The sequence below is a fragment of the Myotis yumanensis genome, unplaced genomic scaffold (assembly GCF_028538775.1).
Source record: "Myotis yumanensis isolate MYYU_CA2020_CCGP unplaced genomic scaffold, mMyoYum1.0.hap1 SCAF_2, whole genome shotgun sequence".
NCBI lineage: Eukaryota > Metazoa > Chordata > Mammalia > Chiroptera > Vespertilionidae > Myotis > Myotis yumanensis.
The window spans coordinates 44428979-44447544 of NW_027223753.1; the positions used below are offsets into that span (position 1 = coordinate 44428979).

General features: G+C 46.3%; 1 protein-coding gene across 4 annotated transcripts in view; it reads right to left on the reverse strand.

The window, feature by feature from the left end:
- Positions 1 to 18566, reverse strand: part of KANK4 (KN motif and ankyrin repeat domains 4) — a 67088-nt gene that overhangs the window by 10544 nt on the left and 37978 nt on the right. For all 4 annotated transcript variants that reach the window (XM_070405253.1, XM_070405250.1, XM_070405252.1 and 1 more), the window contains exons 2-7: positions 18405 to 18490; positions 9559 to 11478; positions 7775 to 7886; positions 4972 to 5190; positions 3715 to 3802; positions 1247 to 1457 (exon numbers count right to left, since the gene is read on the reverse strand). In XM_070405253.1, coding sequence (XP_070261354.1) covers positions 1247 to 1457; positions 3715 to 3802; positions 4972 to 5190; positions 7775 to 7886; positions 9559 to 11478; positions 18405 to 18420 — 2566 coding nt within the window. In that variant the 5' untranslated portion in view covers positions 18421 to 18490. The remainder of the gene's footprint in view (positions 1 to 1246; positions 1458 to 3714; positions 3803 to 4971; positions 5191 to 7774; positions 7887 to 9558; positions 11479 to 18404; positions 18491 to 18566) is intronic.

Consider the following 18566-nt stretch of genomic DNA (forward strand, 5'->3'; position numbering starts at 1 on the left):
TATGGAATGAGGTGGCACTCAAAAAGCAGTAGGTGTTGTTGTTACTCATGTTTTATAATGAAAGCCCCTAACACTGAACACAGTAAATGTTCATCTCCATTTTATGATGTACCTTTCTCAATTGAGCTACCACTTAAAATTATGGTGGTTCTGAAACTACAAAGAAATGAAATCCAGTAAAACTGGCTCTGTGTTAAAATTGTGCCTTCATCTTCCTCTGATGATATGGGATGCAGAAAGAACTTTACGCTGTTATTAAGTGTGTCACCTATGGATTCAGGTGCAGAGCCTCAAGGTTGCTTAATGGAATTTTGGAGAATTGGAAGTTTACTAGTATTTAACCTAGCTCCCAGGAGTCATCCATCCACTCATTCATTTAACACCTATATTCACTCAACACCTACTGTGAGCCAGGAACTGGTCTAGGTGCTGAGGATACTGAAAGGAAGAGACAGACAGAAGCCCCATTTGACTGAGTTTACTGAGTTCTGTTGGGTAGAAATGACCCCTAGCTAGTGTGTAGCTAGTAGTATTAGCTAGTGTGGACCTCACTGTAGTCCACACATATATCTGATGAAGGATGACTGAATCAAATTGAGTCAAATTGGCCAAATGGAGCCAGGGCCTTTGTTTTTTTGTTTTTAATTGAGTTGATTGGGATTACATTGGTTAATAAAATTATGTAGGTTTAAGAGGGGTACAATTCTATAACACATCATTTGTATATTATATTGTGTGTTCACCATTCCAAGTCATGTCTCTTTCCATCACCATTTATGTCCCCTTTACCTTCTCCCATTTCCCTCTGGTAATCACCATACTGTTGTCTGTCTATGAGTTTTTGTTGTTGTTTTTTACTTAATCTTTTCACCTTTTTTGCCCAGTCCCTCTACCCCCGAGATGGCCTTTGTTAAAAGTTCTTACGAAGAGGTAACATGTGACCTTCCTAGAGGCAATGTGGTGCAGATTTGGAGTTAGACAGGCTGAATACAAAGCCTGACTCTACCATTTACCAGTTCTGTGACCTGAGCCTCAGTGTTCTCAACTGCAACATAAGAAAAATAATCCCCACATCACAAGAGTGTGGTGAAGCATAAATAACATGCTAAAAGCAAAATGGTCTAGCCCAGTTCCGTTCCTAGAAAACAGAAGGAACTCAGAAAAAGAATCCCCTTGCTGGAAAGAAGAGAGTACAAGAACTACCCTCCAAGGAGGGACCCAGAGCATGGGTGCAACCATTTCTGACCTGTCTCCAGCAGCAGCTTGACGATGGAGAAGTTGGAGTGGGACACACTGTAGTGAAGGGCTGTGTTTCCGTTTCCGTCAGCCAAGTTGACAAGCAGCTTTAGGAAGTGTGGGGAGTGAGGCTGGAGGTAGGCAGCCACCACAGCAGGACTCGATGACTTCCGGCTAGAGATGCGAAACCACTCTTGACTGATGGTGTTCAAGTTTTGCCTCTGAAATACCAAAAGATTCCAATTCTGGAAGGTTATCTGGCCTGGGGTGCTCCAGCTGAGGTATTAGTTTCTACCAGGAAAAGTCAGCTTTGGATGCTTCCACTTCTATTCCTTTGCTCCCTCCAACTCTCCATGGGACTGACTCCTGGAGGGCTCAGGGCTAGTGGGGTTGAGGATGGAACCTGTGCAATTGCTCCCGTCCCAGGTGAGGTGGAAAGGGGCCTTGGGAGCACAATGCAGTAACCAGTAGCAAAGCACTTGGCTGGGTGACAGTTCGAGTCTACTGTAAGTTTAGGTCACAGCCCCTGTACGCACAGGATAACCAAGACCTTCTCTTTCATGTGCATACAGCCAGTCTATATTGACCTTAGCCCAGACTTGACCAGGACATATGTGTTTTCAATAGACACAGACAGAAAGTAACATTTTACTGATGGGAACAATGCTGAAAGCCAAGGCAAACAACACAACTAACTTATGCTCAACACAAAATGCAAACAGCTGTGCTGGAATGATATTTTGCTTTTAAGTTTTGCTAGGACCTTCAGAGAAACAGTTGAATAACCCATGGCAGGACCCCACTATCCACGGGGTTCAGTTCCTTGCAACCACGATTGAGGAGAGTTCCAGAGCAAATGACATCAACTCTGTGTGACATGACCTCAGTGTTTAAAATGGGACATGGTTAGATTACCTACTCATGGGGATGCCAGTATCAGAAATGATTCCACACTCATTCTGGAAAGAGTGCTGGATTTGGAGTCACTGAACCAATGTGGCCAGATGTAAGTCCTGGCTCAGCTATGTGACCTTGGAGGTCATATAGCCTTTTGAACCTTGTCTTGTCTACAAAATGGGGGTGCAGAAAGGGGCTAGCTCCCTAACCTCCCAGGGCTCTACAGAGTGAGGTCCTTGTACAACCTGTTTTTTCTCTGAGGTAGGGTGGCAGGGGTCTTGTGCTCTGACCCTAACATGGGTATGGCGTCAGGTTTGGATATCTGTTAACCACTTTTCTAGGCAGAAATAGTGGAATCTTTTGTGGATGAAACACTTTTTTATATAACATCTCCTTTGCCCATGGAACCTTTAGGAGAATTGGAAAAAAGACCCTAATATTAAGTAATATAGTGATAGATTTTAAGTGGAGAGCTAAGGAATAAATTAGTTCTATAATTCAATCAAGAATAAGTAACAGGAGTTTTAATCAATATCCACAACAGTTATTGGTTTTTTTTTTTTGTTTGTTTGTTTTTTTTTTTTTTTTTTTTGTTTTTTTTTAACAATCTGGGAACAGCTATTTACCAAATCAGCTAAGATAAAGTAGCAAAAAATGGGTTGGGCTGAATTGATCGTTTTTACTCCTACAGTTCTGCAAAGGGGAAGAAAACAGGCTTTGAAAATGCTTACAAGCTATTACACATTGGGTCTTATCAGTTGCTCTCATAGCTTGTATCTCTTGATTAAAAGTAGAACCCCATTGTTACATGTTTAAATCTCCATGGGCCATAAAGGTGTTAAGGAGCAAACAGATGTAGTTTCTTGCTCTTGGTCTCTTGCCAGTAGGTACACTTCCAGAAGAAGAGTAAAGACTACAAAATTAACTAAGCCCCTCACCCCACTAAAGGTAACCACTATCCTCATTTTTCTAGAAAACATTTCCTTTTCTTTTATAACCTAAGCATGCATCCCTAAACACTATAGTTTTGCCTATTTTTTTTTAGATCAATTGAATCAGACAGTATGTAAAAAAAAAAAAAAGACTACAAAATTAAATGCTAGGGCTTGAGGGTAATTGGAGAAATGCTGCCTACCACCCTTATTTTATTAATGGGGAAACTGAGGCTCCGAGTGTTGAGCTGGCTTGACCAATATCTCATAGATGGTGCTCCTGGGAATAGACCCCATGATTTCTATTCCACATGCACTTTTCCATTCTCCCCACAATTCGCTCCACTTGCAGGGCAATTTTGAGCCTAAGCCACAAATAATTGTATGACACACATCCAGGGTGCGATGCCTAATAACCCTTATAAAAGCCTCTGAGCACCAGGCTTGCTCTCCAGGGTATATCTGTCAGTTTCAGTTTCTCAGCATAATCCATCACCTTAGGCAACAGGCAAGGTCTGGGCAAATGAGAGAGCACCTAGAGGAAAGGGACTCACATTGCTGCCTCAGCTAAGGGACTAACGTCATGCAGTTGGAACTAACCGCTTAAACAATATAGGAATCTCTACATGACAATGAAAAATCAGAGTACCAAGAGCTGGTCGGTGGTGGTCCCAGTGTCTGGCAGATATTGGCTCAATGCCCGGCATGCATTAAGAAATTCTTCGGAGGGTTTATATCTAAAGAAAAAAAACATATGTTTCAGTCTCCATGTTGATGAAAAAGGTTATTCTCTAGCTTCACTTCCCTTCTCAGCAGCTCAAACTGGCCACTTCACAGGATAAGGGCATTCCTCATAAATATGGGGTGAATACAGTGTCCTGATGATGAGATGTGGCTTTTGAGCTCTTCTGAAGTGTGAGCAGAGCACACTGCCCTTTTTACTGTACTTATTTCTACCATTCATTGAGAGCCTACCTTGTGGCAGACACTACAGTAGGCAGTGTACATACTGTTCCTCATCCAGTCCTGAGATCAAACCTATGTGGTTGCTGTTATCTACAGTTTACAGATGAAGTAACTGAGGTGACCACAACTTAATATCCTGTCTAAAATAACATTGTGCAGACATAGGATTTGAATCCAGGTATGCCCCACTGTAAAGTCCTCTTTCATCATGCCACATGACCTCCCATCACTTTCAAAGAGTTACATCAGCATAGCCAATGGGAGAGGCAGAAAAGTGTGTGGGTAAGAATCAGAAAAGACTTGGTCAAATCCCCTCTCTGCTAGCTGTGTCATTTAACTTCCCTAAGCCTCCATTTCCACACCTGCAAAGTGGAGATTATAAACATTTCTACCTTGAAGGGTTGTTTTTACAACTATATAAGAATGCACATCCTTCATATTTTCAGTGCTAGGCCAATGTTAGCTTTATCTGTAGAGCTCAATCTATGACAGTATATCCCATGAGGGAAGGAGTTACATCTGTTAAGTTCAACCAGTGAATCTATGCCAGGTACTATACCAGTGCACAGTACCTGGCATAGATTAGAAACTCAATAAATATTGGTGAATGAGCCCTAACCGGTTTGGCTCAGTGGATAGAGCGTCGGCCTGTGGACTCAAGGGTCCCAGGTTCGATTCCAGTCAAGGGCATGTACCTTGGTTGTGGACACATACCCAGTGGGGAGTGTGCAGGAGGCAGCTGATCGATGTTTCTCTCTCAACCATGTTTCTGACTCTCTCTATCCCTCTCCCTTCCTCTCTGTAAAAAATCAATAAAATATATTTTAAAAAATTGGTGAATGAATAAACAAAGGAACAAATGATTGAATAAAAGGATGAATAAACCCCCCTGTCCTGTCTCAAAAGTTCACGTGTCCTTATCTATACCCATCTGACTCACCTCTCAGCCTTGGGAAGGGGGAGTTCTTCCCCAAGCCCTTTTCCCTGGCCTGTGTTGCAGGTGCCCTCGGAGATGCCTTGCCCTGCCTTGCAGCCTGGGTGGTCATCCTTGCCCCACCTATGTTCTGGGCCATCACATTTCTTCTCAGCCTCGCTGTCAGACAAGTCTTCTGGGGAGCTGTCCTCGCCGCTGGTCTCCTCGCTGGAGGTGGTCTCATAGCTGGGAAAGGAGACAGAGGTGACTTGTTCTGTGCTTCCTGCCAATGCCCATTCAACAAGAATGAGACCTAGTGGGCTTTAGCTAACCCTTCCCAGCTCGCTAACCACACCCTCCATTCTCTATACCTTCAGGCCTGGACCAGGGGCTCCCAGGAACCTTGGTGTCAGAGATAAGTGAGGTTAAAAGCTCTGACTCTAATGCCAGAGGCCATTTGGGGAGAAAAGATCATTAACTAGGATCCTGGCAGCAAACACACAGCACATGCCCTAATTGACCAATGCATTCAGATGATGCAGACAGGCAACCCAAGGTTCTTATGAAAGCATTTGCTGTTGGAAACCTAATGCCCTGCCCAGAGAGGGACCAACATTTGGTAAACATTTCCCATCCCAACCCTCAGCTTTCTGCATTGCCTGACACATTTTCATGTCTTTGGGTGACTGTGAGACTTTTTAGCCCCCACCCCCCTCATTATAGCCCAGCTTCCACCTGACAAGGAAGGAACCATCAGTGTCTACTCCCAGTCAGAATACCTGAACCCAGCATTTGCCTTTCTCAGGTGCAGCCTATTTCAACTATTGCTTGAAATAGCAAAGGAGGGCACAGGCCACCACTTCACCTGGGGTCCTCCCGCTCCAGCTAGAATCCTCATGTTCAATTATATGCAACTCTATTAAGGTGGCAGGCCAGAGACCATGGAGGAAAGTCCTGGGAGATTTATTGATTCCTCTGAGGATGGTCAACAGGAGACCTCCAATGGATGAAGATTTCAGGCTTTAGGACCACTAGACACTGCCACCAAGACTGGGGAGACTGCAGCTTCCACTGAACTCCTTCATGCCCTTTCTCTGAATGGTGGCCCCTTTGTTTACCATATTTGCAAACCCAACCTGTTGTTTGGTCTGTTCACATTCTGTCTTGTTTAAACCCTGGATATTTCTTCCTCTATTGTGCTTGGAACAACCTTTTGCTTTTGTGACTAAGAGAATAGGGGATATAATATGTTTAGCAAGCAGCTCCTTTATTAAAATTGTTCCAATTAAAAACTTCACCTGGAAGTTCATTCATTCATGCAACAGAAATTTATTGAGCACCTCCTATGTGCCAGGCACTGTTCTAAGTGTACATCAAAGTCCCTGTCCTCGCTGAGCTTATATTCTAGTAGGGAGAGGCAGAAAATAAACATGTAAAAAATATACTCAAATAGTAAATATTGAGAATTGAATAAAATAATAAAGAGCCATGGGCTAGAGTGATGGGAGGAGGAATTAATTTAATTCAAGCAGAACTTTTTAACCTTGGCTGCACATTAGAATCACTTGAGAGGGTTTAAAATTCCCAATACGTGTACTACACTGCAGACTAATTAAACTGGAGCCTTCAGGGAGAAGACCCAGGCACTGCTATTTTTAAAGGCTCCCCCAGGTGTAGCCAAGGTTGAAAACCACTGCACTCGAGTGACAACTACTGAGCACTACCTGGGAAGGGGGCACTTTAAGCCGAGTGGACAGCAGATGCAAAGGCCCTGAGATGGGCCTGCCTCAGCACACTGGAAGGAAGAAAGGCAGGGCCAGCAGTAGGGGGCCTGCTTTACACTCTGAGATTAGGCTGATCCTCCTTTTTCTGTACACGAACTGGTGAAAGCTCAACGCTAAACAGCTTCTCCTCAGGCCACAGTGTCTGACGTTAGCAGGAGTGGGAACAGCAACTCTCCTGTGACCCATCTCGTCATTTCGGACGTTTCCCTCACAGAATGTGCAACAGTAATGTCACTGTTGTTTGAATCTGGTGTCTTCCTCCTCGTCTGACCCGAATTAGCAAGGGTTCCTACCACTTCCGGGCAGCTTCTTAGACCCCCCTACTGGCTCGGCTGGGTGCCCCTCCTTTGGGTTTCCATAGCAGCCTACGCTTCCTTCTTTATTAGAACTCATCTCATCATATCAACATCTCTTTATTTCCTGTGTTATCTCTGCCCAGGCCCACACTGAACTAAAGGCAGGGGCCACGATTTATTTGACATTTTTATCCCCACCACCTAAGACATTGTAGGCATTTCAGAAATGCTTATTGACTGACTTATTCAGAAAATACTCTAAATCAGTGATTTACTCTCTGGAATATATATGGTTTAGTTCATGTTCTAAGTCAACAGACATGGGTTGTTTTTCTTCCTCCTAAAAAATGTTACTTTGGGTTGCCGTAAGTTAGTAAAAGAAAGAAAAAAATTAAATGGCTGAAATTTAAAGTTCAACAAATTAAGAGTTTGTCCTAGTTTCAGTGTTGTGGTTCAGATTACATGTCTTCCGTAAAGGGCCCATGTGCCCCCAAACTCCCAGAAGCCAACTGGAATCCTGGCCCCCAGGGACACCAAAGTTAAAACATATTAAAAGCACAGGATCCAACAGACCACAGCTGGCAAGGAGCCAAACACATGCAAACCCGAGATGGAGTTTTAAAGGGCCGTTGAGAGTAATTCCCTTGAAGAAGAATGAAAACCAGATGCTTTCCCCTAGGAAAAGAGTGCTGAGACGACAGAGGGACAGGCAGTGTGGGGGGCAGTCTGGGCTTCACGAGCGATGCTTACCCACCGTTAACCCCAACAAACTGAAGGTTCTTTTTGGTCCCATTACCTCCTGCACGGAAGCCATAGTCTTTCTTTTTCATTATGGATTTAAGGCTGGTCGACGGGGAGAGCTCTAGGCAGACACAACATCACAGGTTAGAATGATCGTGGAGATGCCCCCGAATGCAGCAACACTGAGACTCTTGCTTTGAGGGGATCCAGAGTGAAGGTGTGTGAAGAGGGAGAAGGGACAGGGAACTAGATGATGTCAATCAAATATGTTGAGGGTCTTGGAGGAGGCCTAGCCTACTGGTGAGTGCCAGCTGAAGTGTCCCTGGTCACAAAGCCCCTCTGTGTGGCTGACAGTGGGAGCACTCTTTAGAAAGAGCCATGTGGTGTGGGTGCCATTGTTGTCTATGTCTTACAGCTAGGAAGTCTGAGGCTCACACTGAACTAAAGGCAGGGGCCACGATTTATTTGACATTTTTATCCCTACCACCTAAGACAGACTTCCGGGTACCCATGCTCAGTGAATGGCAGAGAAGGAGGTAGTCAGTTAGTTCTAAGCACAGAAGTTAGTTCACATGACTCCTGGTCCCACCTCTGTTCCCACCTGGGCGAGTTGACACCGTGATGTGGGACAGGAATGGGAGACACATGAGCAAGAGCACAAGTCTTCTTTAGCTGTGCTCAAAGGTAGAGGAGGCATTTACTAATGGGCAAGACTAGAACTAGCACGAAATAATGAGAAAGCAGGCAATTTGCAATCTGTGGCAGGAAGCAGGCTCGCATGCTGCTCATTGAGCAAAGCAAAATATGGTTCCACTTTACTCAACAGTGTATGGTCTGTTATAAGAGGAAGTGCTGCTCAGCCAAAGGGTCAACATGTGTCACTCAACCTTTCTCTCTCTCTCTTTCACACACACACACACACAATGTTCAGTGAAATATTTCAGATCTCAATATAATGTTCCTGCAAAATTAGGCCAGAGGAAAAAAAAAACCTCTAATGCAGCGGTTCTCAACCTGTGGGTCGCAACCCCTTTGGGGGTCGAATGACCCTTTCACAGAGGTCGCCTGAGACCATGGGAAAACACATATATAATTACGTGTTGTTTTTGTGATTAATCACTATGCTTTAATTATGTTCAATTTGTAATAATGAAAATACATCCTGCATATCAGATTATTTACATTACAATTCATAACAGTAGCAAAATTACAGTTATGAAGTAGCAACGAAAATAATTTTATGGTTGGGGGTCACCACAACATGAGGAACTGTATTAAAGGGTCGCGGCATTAGGAAGGTTGAGAACCACTGCTCTAATGTGTAAGAACCAGAGAGGATCTCAGGAAACAATGAAGGGAGGCTGAGGTTTAGAGCACACACAACCAGGGCCATTGTCCACCCTAGACCTTGCCTTTGTGCCATGCAAATGAGATATGGGCACCCCTCTGGGTGGACACAGTGCTGCAGGCTGGCTGCAGGTGGACAGTGGGCTGGATTTAAGCTCCTATGTACCTCCCCCCCACCTCCCCCCTGTCCCCCCCCCCCCTCCCCCCGGCTGGCATCTCTGTGCCCTGTACTATATCTGTACATCCTGCAGTTAATTCTAACCTCAGAGCAAGGACACGAATAGGGGCACAGAGCCTCCACTGTTACATAGGTCAGTTTTTATAACACTAGGTTCCCAGAGGTGCTTAAATCTTTTAAAAACATATGCATGCAATTTAAGCCCCTTTCCCCTTTGGCTTGTCCCATTAAGGAGAAATGGTTCCCTGTCTCAGGCACCAGTATTTACCCATTGGTGGTGGAGAGGAGGAGGGGGCCGGGGACTCCTTCTGGGCTGGAGCCTGGGCGGAGTAGGCAGACAGCAGCAGGTTGAGGGAGCTCAGGAGCTGGCGCTGGATGCTGCTGAGCTTGGAGGCGGGCTGCTTGATGGCGCTGGCCAGCTCCGGGTACCCGTGCTCCAGGCAGCTCCACTGCTCCTGCAGCAGCTCCTGGATCTTCTTAACGTATTGCCCAATAGTGGCATCTGTGGGCGAGCTGGGTGGCCTTCCTGGGCCCTCCTTCCCTGGGAGCTCTGAACTGGCCTCCCCCGCTGCTGAGGGAGCCTTTATGTCGCTGCCGCTGCCGCATGAAGAGTCTCCTGCTCCCCCGACCAGATCCCTGTCTCCCACCTGAGGGTCTCCCTCCTGCTCAGAGCTTGCTTCTTCGATCCTGAGCTCAGTGGAGAGGCAGCTATGTAAAGAAGAGGTGAGGACCATCTCGGGGTCCTGTGGCAGTGACAGCTGGGATGGTGGAACAAATTCTGCTGGGCTCTGATCCCGCTGTGTATGACTGTCCTGCCCACACAGGTCATTCTCCTCTACTGGGGCCCCCCCACTTTCAGACTCCGTGCTGCTCAGAAGGTTAACACCAATGCTCTTGTCACACGACTCCCTGGTCAGGAGTCCCTGGAGAGGCTCAGTGTTGACCGTGGCATCCGCTCGGCCCTGAGTGTCTTCGGTGTTCTCGTGGCTAAGCTTTTCTGCCAGTTGAGCGACCGTGCACTCCAGCTCTTGAATCCTCTGCCTCTTGGCCTTGATCTCCTCCTCCTGCTGCTGGAGGGCAGCTCTGACCTGGGCCAGCTCCTCTGTTTTCCCAGACAACTCCCCCTCCAGGGCCAGGAGCTGCTGCCTCAGGCTGGAGATGCTGCCAGGATCCGCGGGGGCCAGGCCCAGGCTTTCCTCCGTGACCCGGATGCCGATGCTCCTCACGTCCACCTCCACGGGAGGCGGCGGTGGGATCTCACTGATGTTGAGCTCGATTTCCTCCAGGGGGAGCTCAGTCTCAGGGATGGGTGACGGCAGAGGTGGGGGGCTGGGTGTCGGGCAGCCAGGGCTGAGCACCACCTCTGCTTCTCTGGGGTGAAGTTCGTCTTTTGCATCCTCTGAAACTACCAGTGCATTCGGGGGTGAGAGGCGGGGCCTGGGGAGAGACAGGTGCTGTGGGGCCTCTTCTGCAGCCCGAGGAGGCTCAGCCCTCTCCCGGACCAGCTCCGGAACCCCCGGCACCAGGTCTCCAAACTCTCGGCCTTGGGGTTGGGTTGCGGCTCCTGGGGTGGAGTTGTGAACACCCACAAATCCTTCCGCGGGGCCAAAGGCGCCTTCAGCCGCAAGTGGAGGGAGGGCGGGAGGTGCGGGGGGCCCTGAGGTCAGCCTGGGGTCCTCCGAGGCCCTGTTCTGCAGCAGGGTGGCTGGCATGCTCGATGCTCTCAAAAGCTGGGGCCGGCCGCTCCCGGAGGTCAGCTCGGGGTCCCGGGGGGCAGCCGCCTCCAGCTGCCTGGCGGCCTCGGCCAGCAGGGCCTTCCTGCGGTAGCTCCCCTCGCTCCCACCCGCGGAGGCCTGGGGGGGCTCACCGGGCGGCAGAGACTGGGCCCGCTCCTCGGTCCCCAGCGACACCTTCCTGGACACCGCCGGGGACCAGGTTTGGTGGGAAAGAGCAGTCTGCGAGCGAGCCCCGCTGTCGGGAAGGCTGAAGTTTCGGGGCAAAGTGCTAAACTTGGCCTGCTTGGCCCGTCTGTGGATAGGAATCCTCTTGATGGTGTTTCCCTTCTCAATGTCATCCACATACTTGAGGAAGTCCAGGTCTAAATGAAAGCCATATGGGGTCTCCACGGAGTAGGGGAGGCTCTTTGGAGGGCCTTTCTCCTCGTCCCCCTGCGAGGACTGGTCTTTGGCTGGAAGACATAAGGCATGTAAAAAGGGAAGCACAATGTTCACAAGAATTACAGGTGGTGAGGGCTGATATCTATGATTTTGACTTATCCTGAATGTTCCAGCTTCTAAATTATGCTGTGATGCTCACAGTCTTTTGGCTGTGCTAAGGAACCGCGTTATTAAATCAATGTGTACTTAGCCAAAGTCTGCAAGGAAATACGTAAGGAAATAGTTTCCAATTTGCAGTAGGTCAACTCAGTTACTTCGGTGGAATCGGCCTGCAGACTGGCAGAATAAAATCGTCTCCCGCTGTTTTACTGGGTTTGAGTCATGTAATTGCTGAACTAAAGTGGCCAGGAATTTGCCAAATCAGGGTGCTAATTGGCAATTATAAATATGGAAAGTTTCAAAGGATGAGCTATATAATTGTCTCAACATTAAAGAACCTTGCGTTATTCAAATAGGTACTAGTAAACCTTGGTAAAAGCAGAGACATCAAAGTTAGCCTTCTACATTATTTAACCTTCCTCAGACGCCTGAGCCTCTAGGTCAATGGTTCTCAACCTTGTCTGCACATTAGAATCACCTGGGAATCTTTTTAAAATCCTGATTTCTGGGCCTCATCCTCTGGAAAGTCTTTTTCTTTGTTACTAATGTTGTGGCCCCACCCCATAACAAAGAAACAGACTTTCCGGGAGGATGAGGCCCAGAAATCAGGATTTTAAAAAGATTGCCAGGTGATTCTAATGTGTAGCCAAGGTTGGAACCACTGCTCTAGGTGAAGATCAGAGAGCATGGGAACACATAATCACGCACAGCCCATACTCCTTTTCATCTGAAAACTTCTTAGTGCTTAACAAACATGAACTTCACTTTCAAAAACTCATGTCAAGTAAGGAATACTACATTTTTTTTCACAGACTAGAAAAAAGGTGGTGAGGGAAAAGGGACACATAATGTCAAAAGGGACCTTGGCATACATCCTCCAAGAGATGGGGAACTCATGACTTTTCAGGGTAGCCCAAACTCTCAGGGGACATCAGACAGTTGATCACACCAAGGCAACACTGATATGCTTATATTTTTAGAGACAGAGGAAAGGAGAGAGAGAGAGAGAGATAGAAACATCGATGAGAGAGAGATAGAAACATCGATGAGAGAGAAGCATCCATCCGCTGCCTCCTGCACGTCCCCTCCTGGGGGTCAAGCCTACAATCCGGGCATGTGCCCTGACCAAGAATCAAACAGGTGACCTCTTGGTACATGGGATGATTCTCAACCAACTGAGCCACACTGGCTGGGTCATCACTGATTTTCATGACTCCAACAGAAGTCACTGAGAACAAGTCAGTCTTTCAAGTATTTGAATCCATATGGGCTTGTTCCCAAGTAGCTCCTTCTTTAGGTGAAATAGTCTTTGTCCTTTTGATGTTGCTCATGTGACACCCTTTATTATCTCTGTGACATTCTGCTAAACATGCTCTGAAATGATGAGTTCAGGGCAGGACATTCATGGAGAGCACAGAGGCCAAGAATATATACTCTAGAACCTGGTCTATATTTCAGCTCTGTGACCTTGGGGAAAATTCCTAATCCCACCGTGTCTCATCACCTATAAGATGGGAATAATAGGTAAATGACATTATTGTGAGGACTGATTAATGACTATACATGAAGTGCTTAGAACAACACCTAGCACAGGCTAAACATTCAACACATGCTCAATATTGTAGTTATCTTTGTGGAAGCCTCAGACACAGAGGCGTGAAGCCCCATAATGGAGGCTGATTTGCTGGGTACACAGAAGGAGCTCTGTAGATTCTTCGTGACTGACTGACCGCTTAGGTCTAAGAGTAATAGGCCCTGAGGGCAAAATTTCAAAATAGCAGTAATTCAATTCACTTACCTGAATCACTATTTATTGAGCACCTACGTGTTGGTTGCTAAGCTAAATCCTAAGGCCACAGAGATGAATCAGGTATAGCCCTGCCCTCAAAAAAAAAAAAAAAAAATGTGTGGCCACGTAGATAGAAACACCAACAAGTACAATGCAGTGTGACAAGAATGGTAACAGATGCATAATCATGGAACAGTCTTCCTAACTTATTTTCCCAGGTTTTCTGGAATACTTTTCTTGGACTTAGAGGTTCATTCTTCTTTGGTAGAAAAGGGATGACTTTACAAAAGTGACATATGACTGGTGTTAAATGAACAAATAGCAATTTGCCAGAACAAGAGGTGAAAGACATTGTAGCTGTTTATCTCCAAGAAGGCCACTGTCAATTTCTACCCTCTCTAGACAGGCAAGAAAATCCCACACTGAGAGGTGAGGTCTATTTCTCCACTCCTTTGAATCTTGGCTGGCCTGTTGGGGGTGGGAGAAGGTGGAAATGATGCTTACATAATTCCAGGGCTAGGTCATATGAAGCCTGTAAGTTCTGCCTGGGTCTCTTAGAATGTACTCTCAGTGAAAACCAATTGCCATGTAAGAAGTCCAACTTCCCTGAGATGGCCGTGCTGTGAGGAAGCCCAAGTAGCCCTATAGAGAGGTCACGTGGAGACAAGGAGAGAGATACCTAGCCAGCTTGAGCTGATCCAGCCAGCCTGGCCCAGGTGCCAGGCATGAATAAAAAGCCATCAGCTGACTCTGGCCTCAGCCATCATCTGATTTCAATAACAGGAGGGACCCTAAATGAGAACCACTCAGCTGAACCTGTGTTAATAATACATGATTGCTTTAAGCCACTAAGTTTTGGGTGGTTTGTTATGCAGCGATAGATAGCCAGGGCAGATTCTACAGATATGTCAGAGAATGTGCAAAGGCATGGAGATGCAAAAGTTCACAGTAATTCAGGGTTCTATAACTGTAGTCAATATGGCTGTAACTTAAAGTGTGGTTGAGAAGGATGGGGAGTAGAAAAAGACAAACTTGGAAAGATCAGTAAGAGCCAGATCATGGAGTAACTTGTATGCATGTCAACAAAGAGCATTCTCACAGAGGAGGAGATGAAACACAAACCAGAGGCCTGAAGACAGTTGGGAAACTGCTGACATGGTCAAGGTGAGAAGAGGTAAGGCAATGGAGGGAAAGGGCAGGTTAAAGAAAAGGTGCAAATGATGTTACCCGGGGCACATTTTGAGTTGCTTTTCCCCTAAGGGAATGACATATGGGAGCTGAGCTCTTCCCACTTGCCTGTCTGACTTCTCCTTCTGGCAGGAGTCACATGCTTGTCAGGTGGCCCTCTGTGCTTGGGGAAGTACAGTTATCTCCACTGAACTAAAGGAAGCCAATAGACACATGAAGGCTGTACGCATGAACACTGACACACCTACCAGCCTCAATGCTACGCAAAGCTGCAGGGCCTGTGGGTAATTACATCACAACCGCAGCAGAGAACAGAATAAAGCATCAGTGCAAATACCCGGGATAGTCCTCATTCCAGAGCTTCTCTGGCAGACATCTAGACTCCAGGCAGATAAGGAGTAAACATGACTCCAGCCCCAAAAGCTCCAAACAAGTTCACATATACCAACACAATTTTTTACCAACCTGCTTTCCCCCCAAAGAGGCACACTGGTAGATTCAGTAAATGAGAGCAATTGCTCCCTATTAGCTTTACAAGCTGCACTCTGCAACATCCTAGGCCTCTTGGTGCACTCAGCAGCTCCTGGGTTACAGGGACAGGCCAAATCAGAGAGGAGATATTTGTCTAACGTTAAGGGGAGAGCAGATTTATGGCCCAGAAGGCAAAGAACTCTCCTTTAAGAAAAAAAAAAAAAAAAAGAGGTTGCATTATTTATCTTCTTTTTGCCTCAAATAAGTAGAAATGCACTAATTTACCCAGGGGCCTCTGGGAGCAGATTCAGAGCACAAACACAATAATAGTATCAAATCGGAAACAGAAGATTCAAAGGCAAAATCTTCCTTAAGGGAGGCAGAGGGGAACCAAAGGAGTCTGTGAGACTGAGCAGCTATCCAGGATGACAGGTTTAATGGGTGCCTTCCTAAGCTAGCACTCTGGGCTATCACTAGGACACACACACACACTGTGATCCGTGTGCCGCTGTGCCTGCCACCTGCCACTCTGCGTGCCTTCTCTTTCTCCCAGTGCAGGAGGAATGCCAGACCTTGAATGAGGGAGCTCGATCTGATATGCTGGGAGACCTATGCTCACATTAAGCTCTGCTCCTCTTAATTCTACCTGGTGACAGGAATGCAGGAGCTCAGAATTCTGGGCCTTTGGCCTGGGTAAGAATTAATTAGAAGGACTGTCTCTGCTCAAGATGAATTTCAGATCAAATAAACCAACACATAGCCAAACTGGCTGGATTTGAATCCTGGCTCTGTCATCTCTTATCTCTGTAATTCTGAGTAAATTACTTAATGTCCCTATGCCTCAATTTCCCCATTTGTAACATGGCGGCACTAATGCCTACCTTACAGAGTTGTTGTGATCACTGGCACTAATGATCATGGCGGTAGAGAACATGGCGCAGGTACACCACAGAGGGGCTGGAAGGCAAGGATAGGCAGGGGAGGGTTGGCTAAAAATGTGCTCTCTCCTCAGAATATTTAACTCTGTGTTAGGACTAGAGCCTCAAGAGGGAAAGAGAGTCCAAGAAAATTATTCTGAAGAAACTGGAAAAATGAGTCAGGGGAGAAGAAAAAGTAAGACAGTTGAAGCTCAGAGCTACCTACAAAGCCTACAGAGTCTTGGTCTGAAAGCACACCCAATCACTAGACCCCTGGGAAGGACCTGCAAACACAGTCATGAGCCTAGGAGTCACACACAGACAGGAGAAAGGGCATTCATTAGAAGGGGCCAAGGAAAGAGGGAGGGGCCACAGTAATGATCTTGTGGGACAAAGAAGATTGACAGGTAAGCAAACCAATCAGAGGCATTGAAAGTGAGAAAAGCAAGTCCAAAAGCCTATTCTCAGATTCTAAAGGATATGGGAAAAACAGAAACTAGAGAGAAAGTGGCCAGAAATACAGATGGAAAGAAGGGGAATTAGATGAGCCACTTCAAAAGGCCGAGACAGCGACAGCATGTTTTCCCTCTTCTGCCTTTATTGTGTGAGATGTGTGTGACTGAAAGGAGGGGTGCCCTTCTTGAGCTGGCTGTGGTTAATCACGTGGAGAGCAGTAGTTCTCGAGGGTGCTGAGCAGGGACAAATGAGGCAGTAAAAATGACAGGCCCCCGGGGCATTCAGGGAATTAGTTGGTGTTCTGTGGGATCACTTCCAGGGGTGCGCTGAGAAGGCCGCTCTCTGGGGAGAAAGGCAGACTCTTGAAATATATGGTGACTGCATTTGGAAAGGGCTGGAGCTGCTGTCTGGTCCCAAAGTCCTGCACCGGTGAAGGGCCATGTGATTCAAGGGAGAATATAGGCTCTCCTGTTTCCTGACATTTGGTGATCTGGAAAAAGCCTTTCATTAGAAATCAAATCATCAGGATCCAGTTTATGACCCTCTGCAAATTTCCTGGGAGGGTAGGAAAGGAACATTCATCGAGACATTCATTGACATATTCATTGTGCTAAATAGTATTACTCACCAATCTTATATTATCTCATTTAGTCCTTTATCAACCCTGTGGAATAGGTACTGATACCTGTTTATTGATAGACTGTTTGCAAAAACAATGATACCCCACCCTTGGGTACTCCCTTCCTACACTAACCCTGAGCTTGGCCTTGTGATTTGCTTTGGCCAATAGGTCAACAGCCAATGTGACATATGCAGAGATTGAAAATCACTTGCTCATTGGGATCTGTTCTTGCTGTGCTTAGAACAGCCGTGGGCAAACTACGGCCCGTGGGCCGGATCCGGCCGTTTGAAATGAATAAAACGAAAAAAAAAAAAAGACCGTACCCTTTTATGTAATGATGTTTACTTTGAATTTATATTAGTTCACACAAACACTCCATCCATGCTTTTGTTCCAGCCCTCCGGTCCAGTTTAAGAACCCATTGTGGCCCTCGAGTCAAAAAGTTTGCCCACCCCTGGCTTAGAACCATTCTGCCACCATGTGAACAAGCCCCCACCCCCATCCCCAGCTAGCCTGCTGGACAAAGAGAGATACTTGTCAAATCATCACCAATGTACCAGGTGACATGGGGTCATATCATCCACCAGGCCTGTGAGTGTGGCCATTCTATACCATGTGGCCAAGTCACCCAGAAGAACACAGACACGTGGGCCCAGCCAAGTCTAGCCAAGCTGGCTCTGACAGAATCACAGCCCAGAATCTTTTCGAGAAATAATAAATATCTTTAAGTCGATACATTTTTTGAGTGGTTTGATTACACAGCAAAGCTAACTGATACATGAGGAGAATGAGGCTCAGAGATATTAAATGACTTGGAAAATCTCACAGATATGAATTTTACCATATTGTGCCTCTTTCTTAGACTTCAAGTTCCTCAACTCTAAAATGAGGGCAGTGCCCTGATTAGTTTGGCTGAGTGGATAAAGCATTGACCTGGGGACTGAAGGGTCCCAGGTTTGATTCTGGCCAAGGGCATGTACCTCAGTTGTGGGTTCGATCCCCAGTGTAGTTCATCTAGGAGGCAGCTGATTGATGTTTCTCTCTCATCAGTGTCTCTATCCCTCTCCCCCCTCTCCATAAAATCAATTAAAAATATACTAAAATAAAATAAAAGGAGGGCAGTGAGTGAGAGCATCCTACTCCCTCCTTGGTGCTTGGAAAAGATGAGAAAACACTCCAAAAATTACACTAGTCAGATATAAACATAAGGTTTCATTCCCATTCCCTACCAACTTCTCTTATGCATACTTGAAATACATAGTTTGGGTCTCCCAGCGCCTGCTTGGAGAATGTCTCCTATAGGCCTCCCAAAGGCTATCTCTGGGATGTATAGAAACAATCCCTTTCCAACTCAAATGCTCGCATTAAACCAAGGATACAAAACAGCCTGCCTACCATCTGTCTTCTCCATCTTAGGAAATGCTGACCGTCAGTCTTAGGCACTCTTCATCCGAGAAGTCTGTCAAATGTGTTGGACAGTTCTGAAAGAAAGATAGAAAAGTGGAGATTCTCATTAGAGTTAAAATAAGTATGGAGGGAACACAACACCAAAGAAAG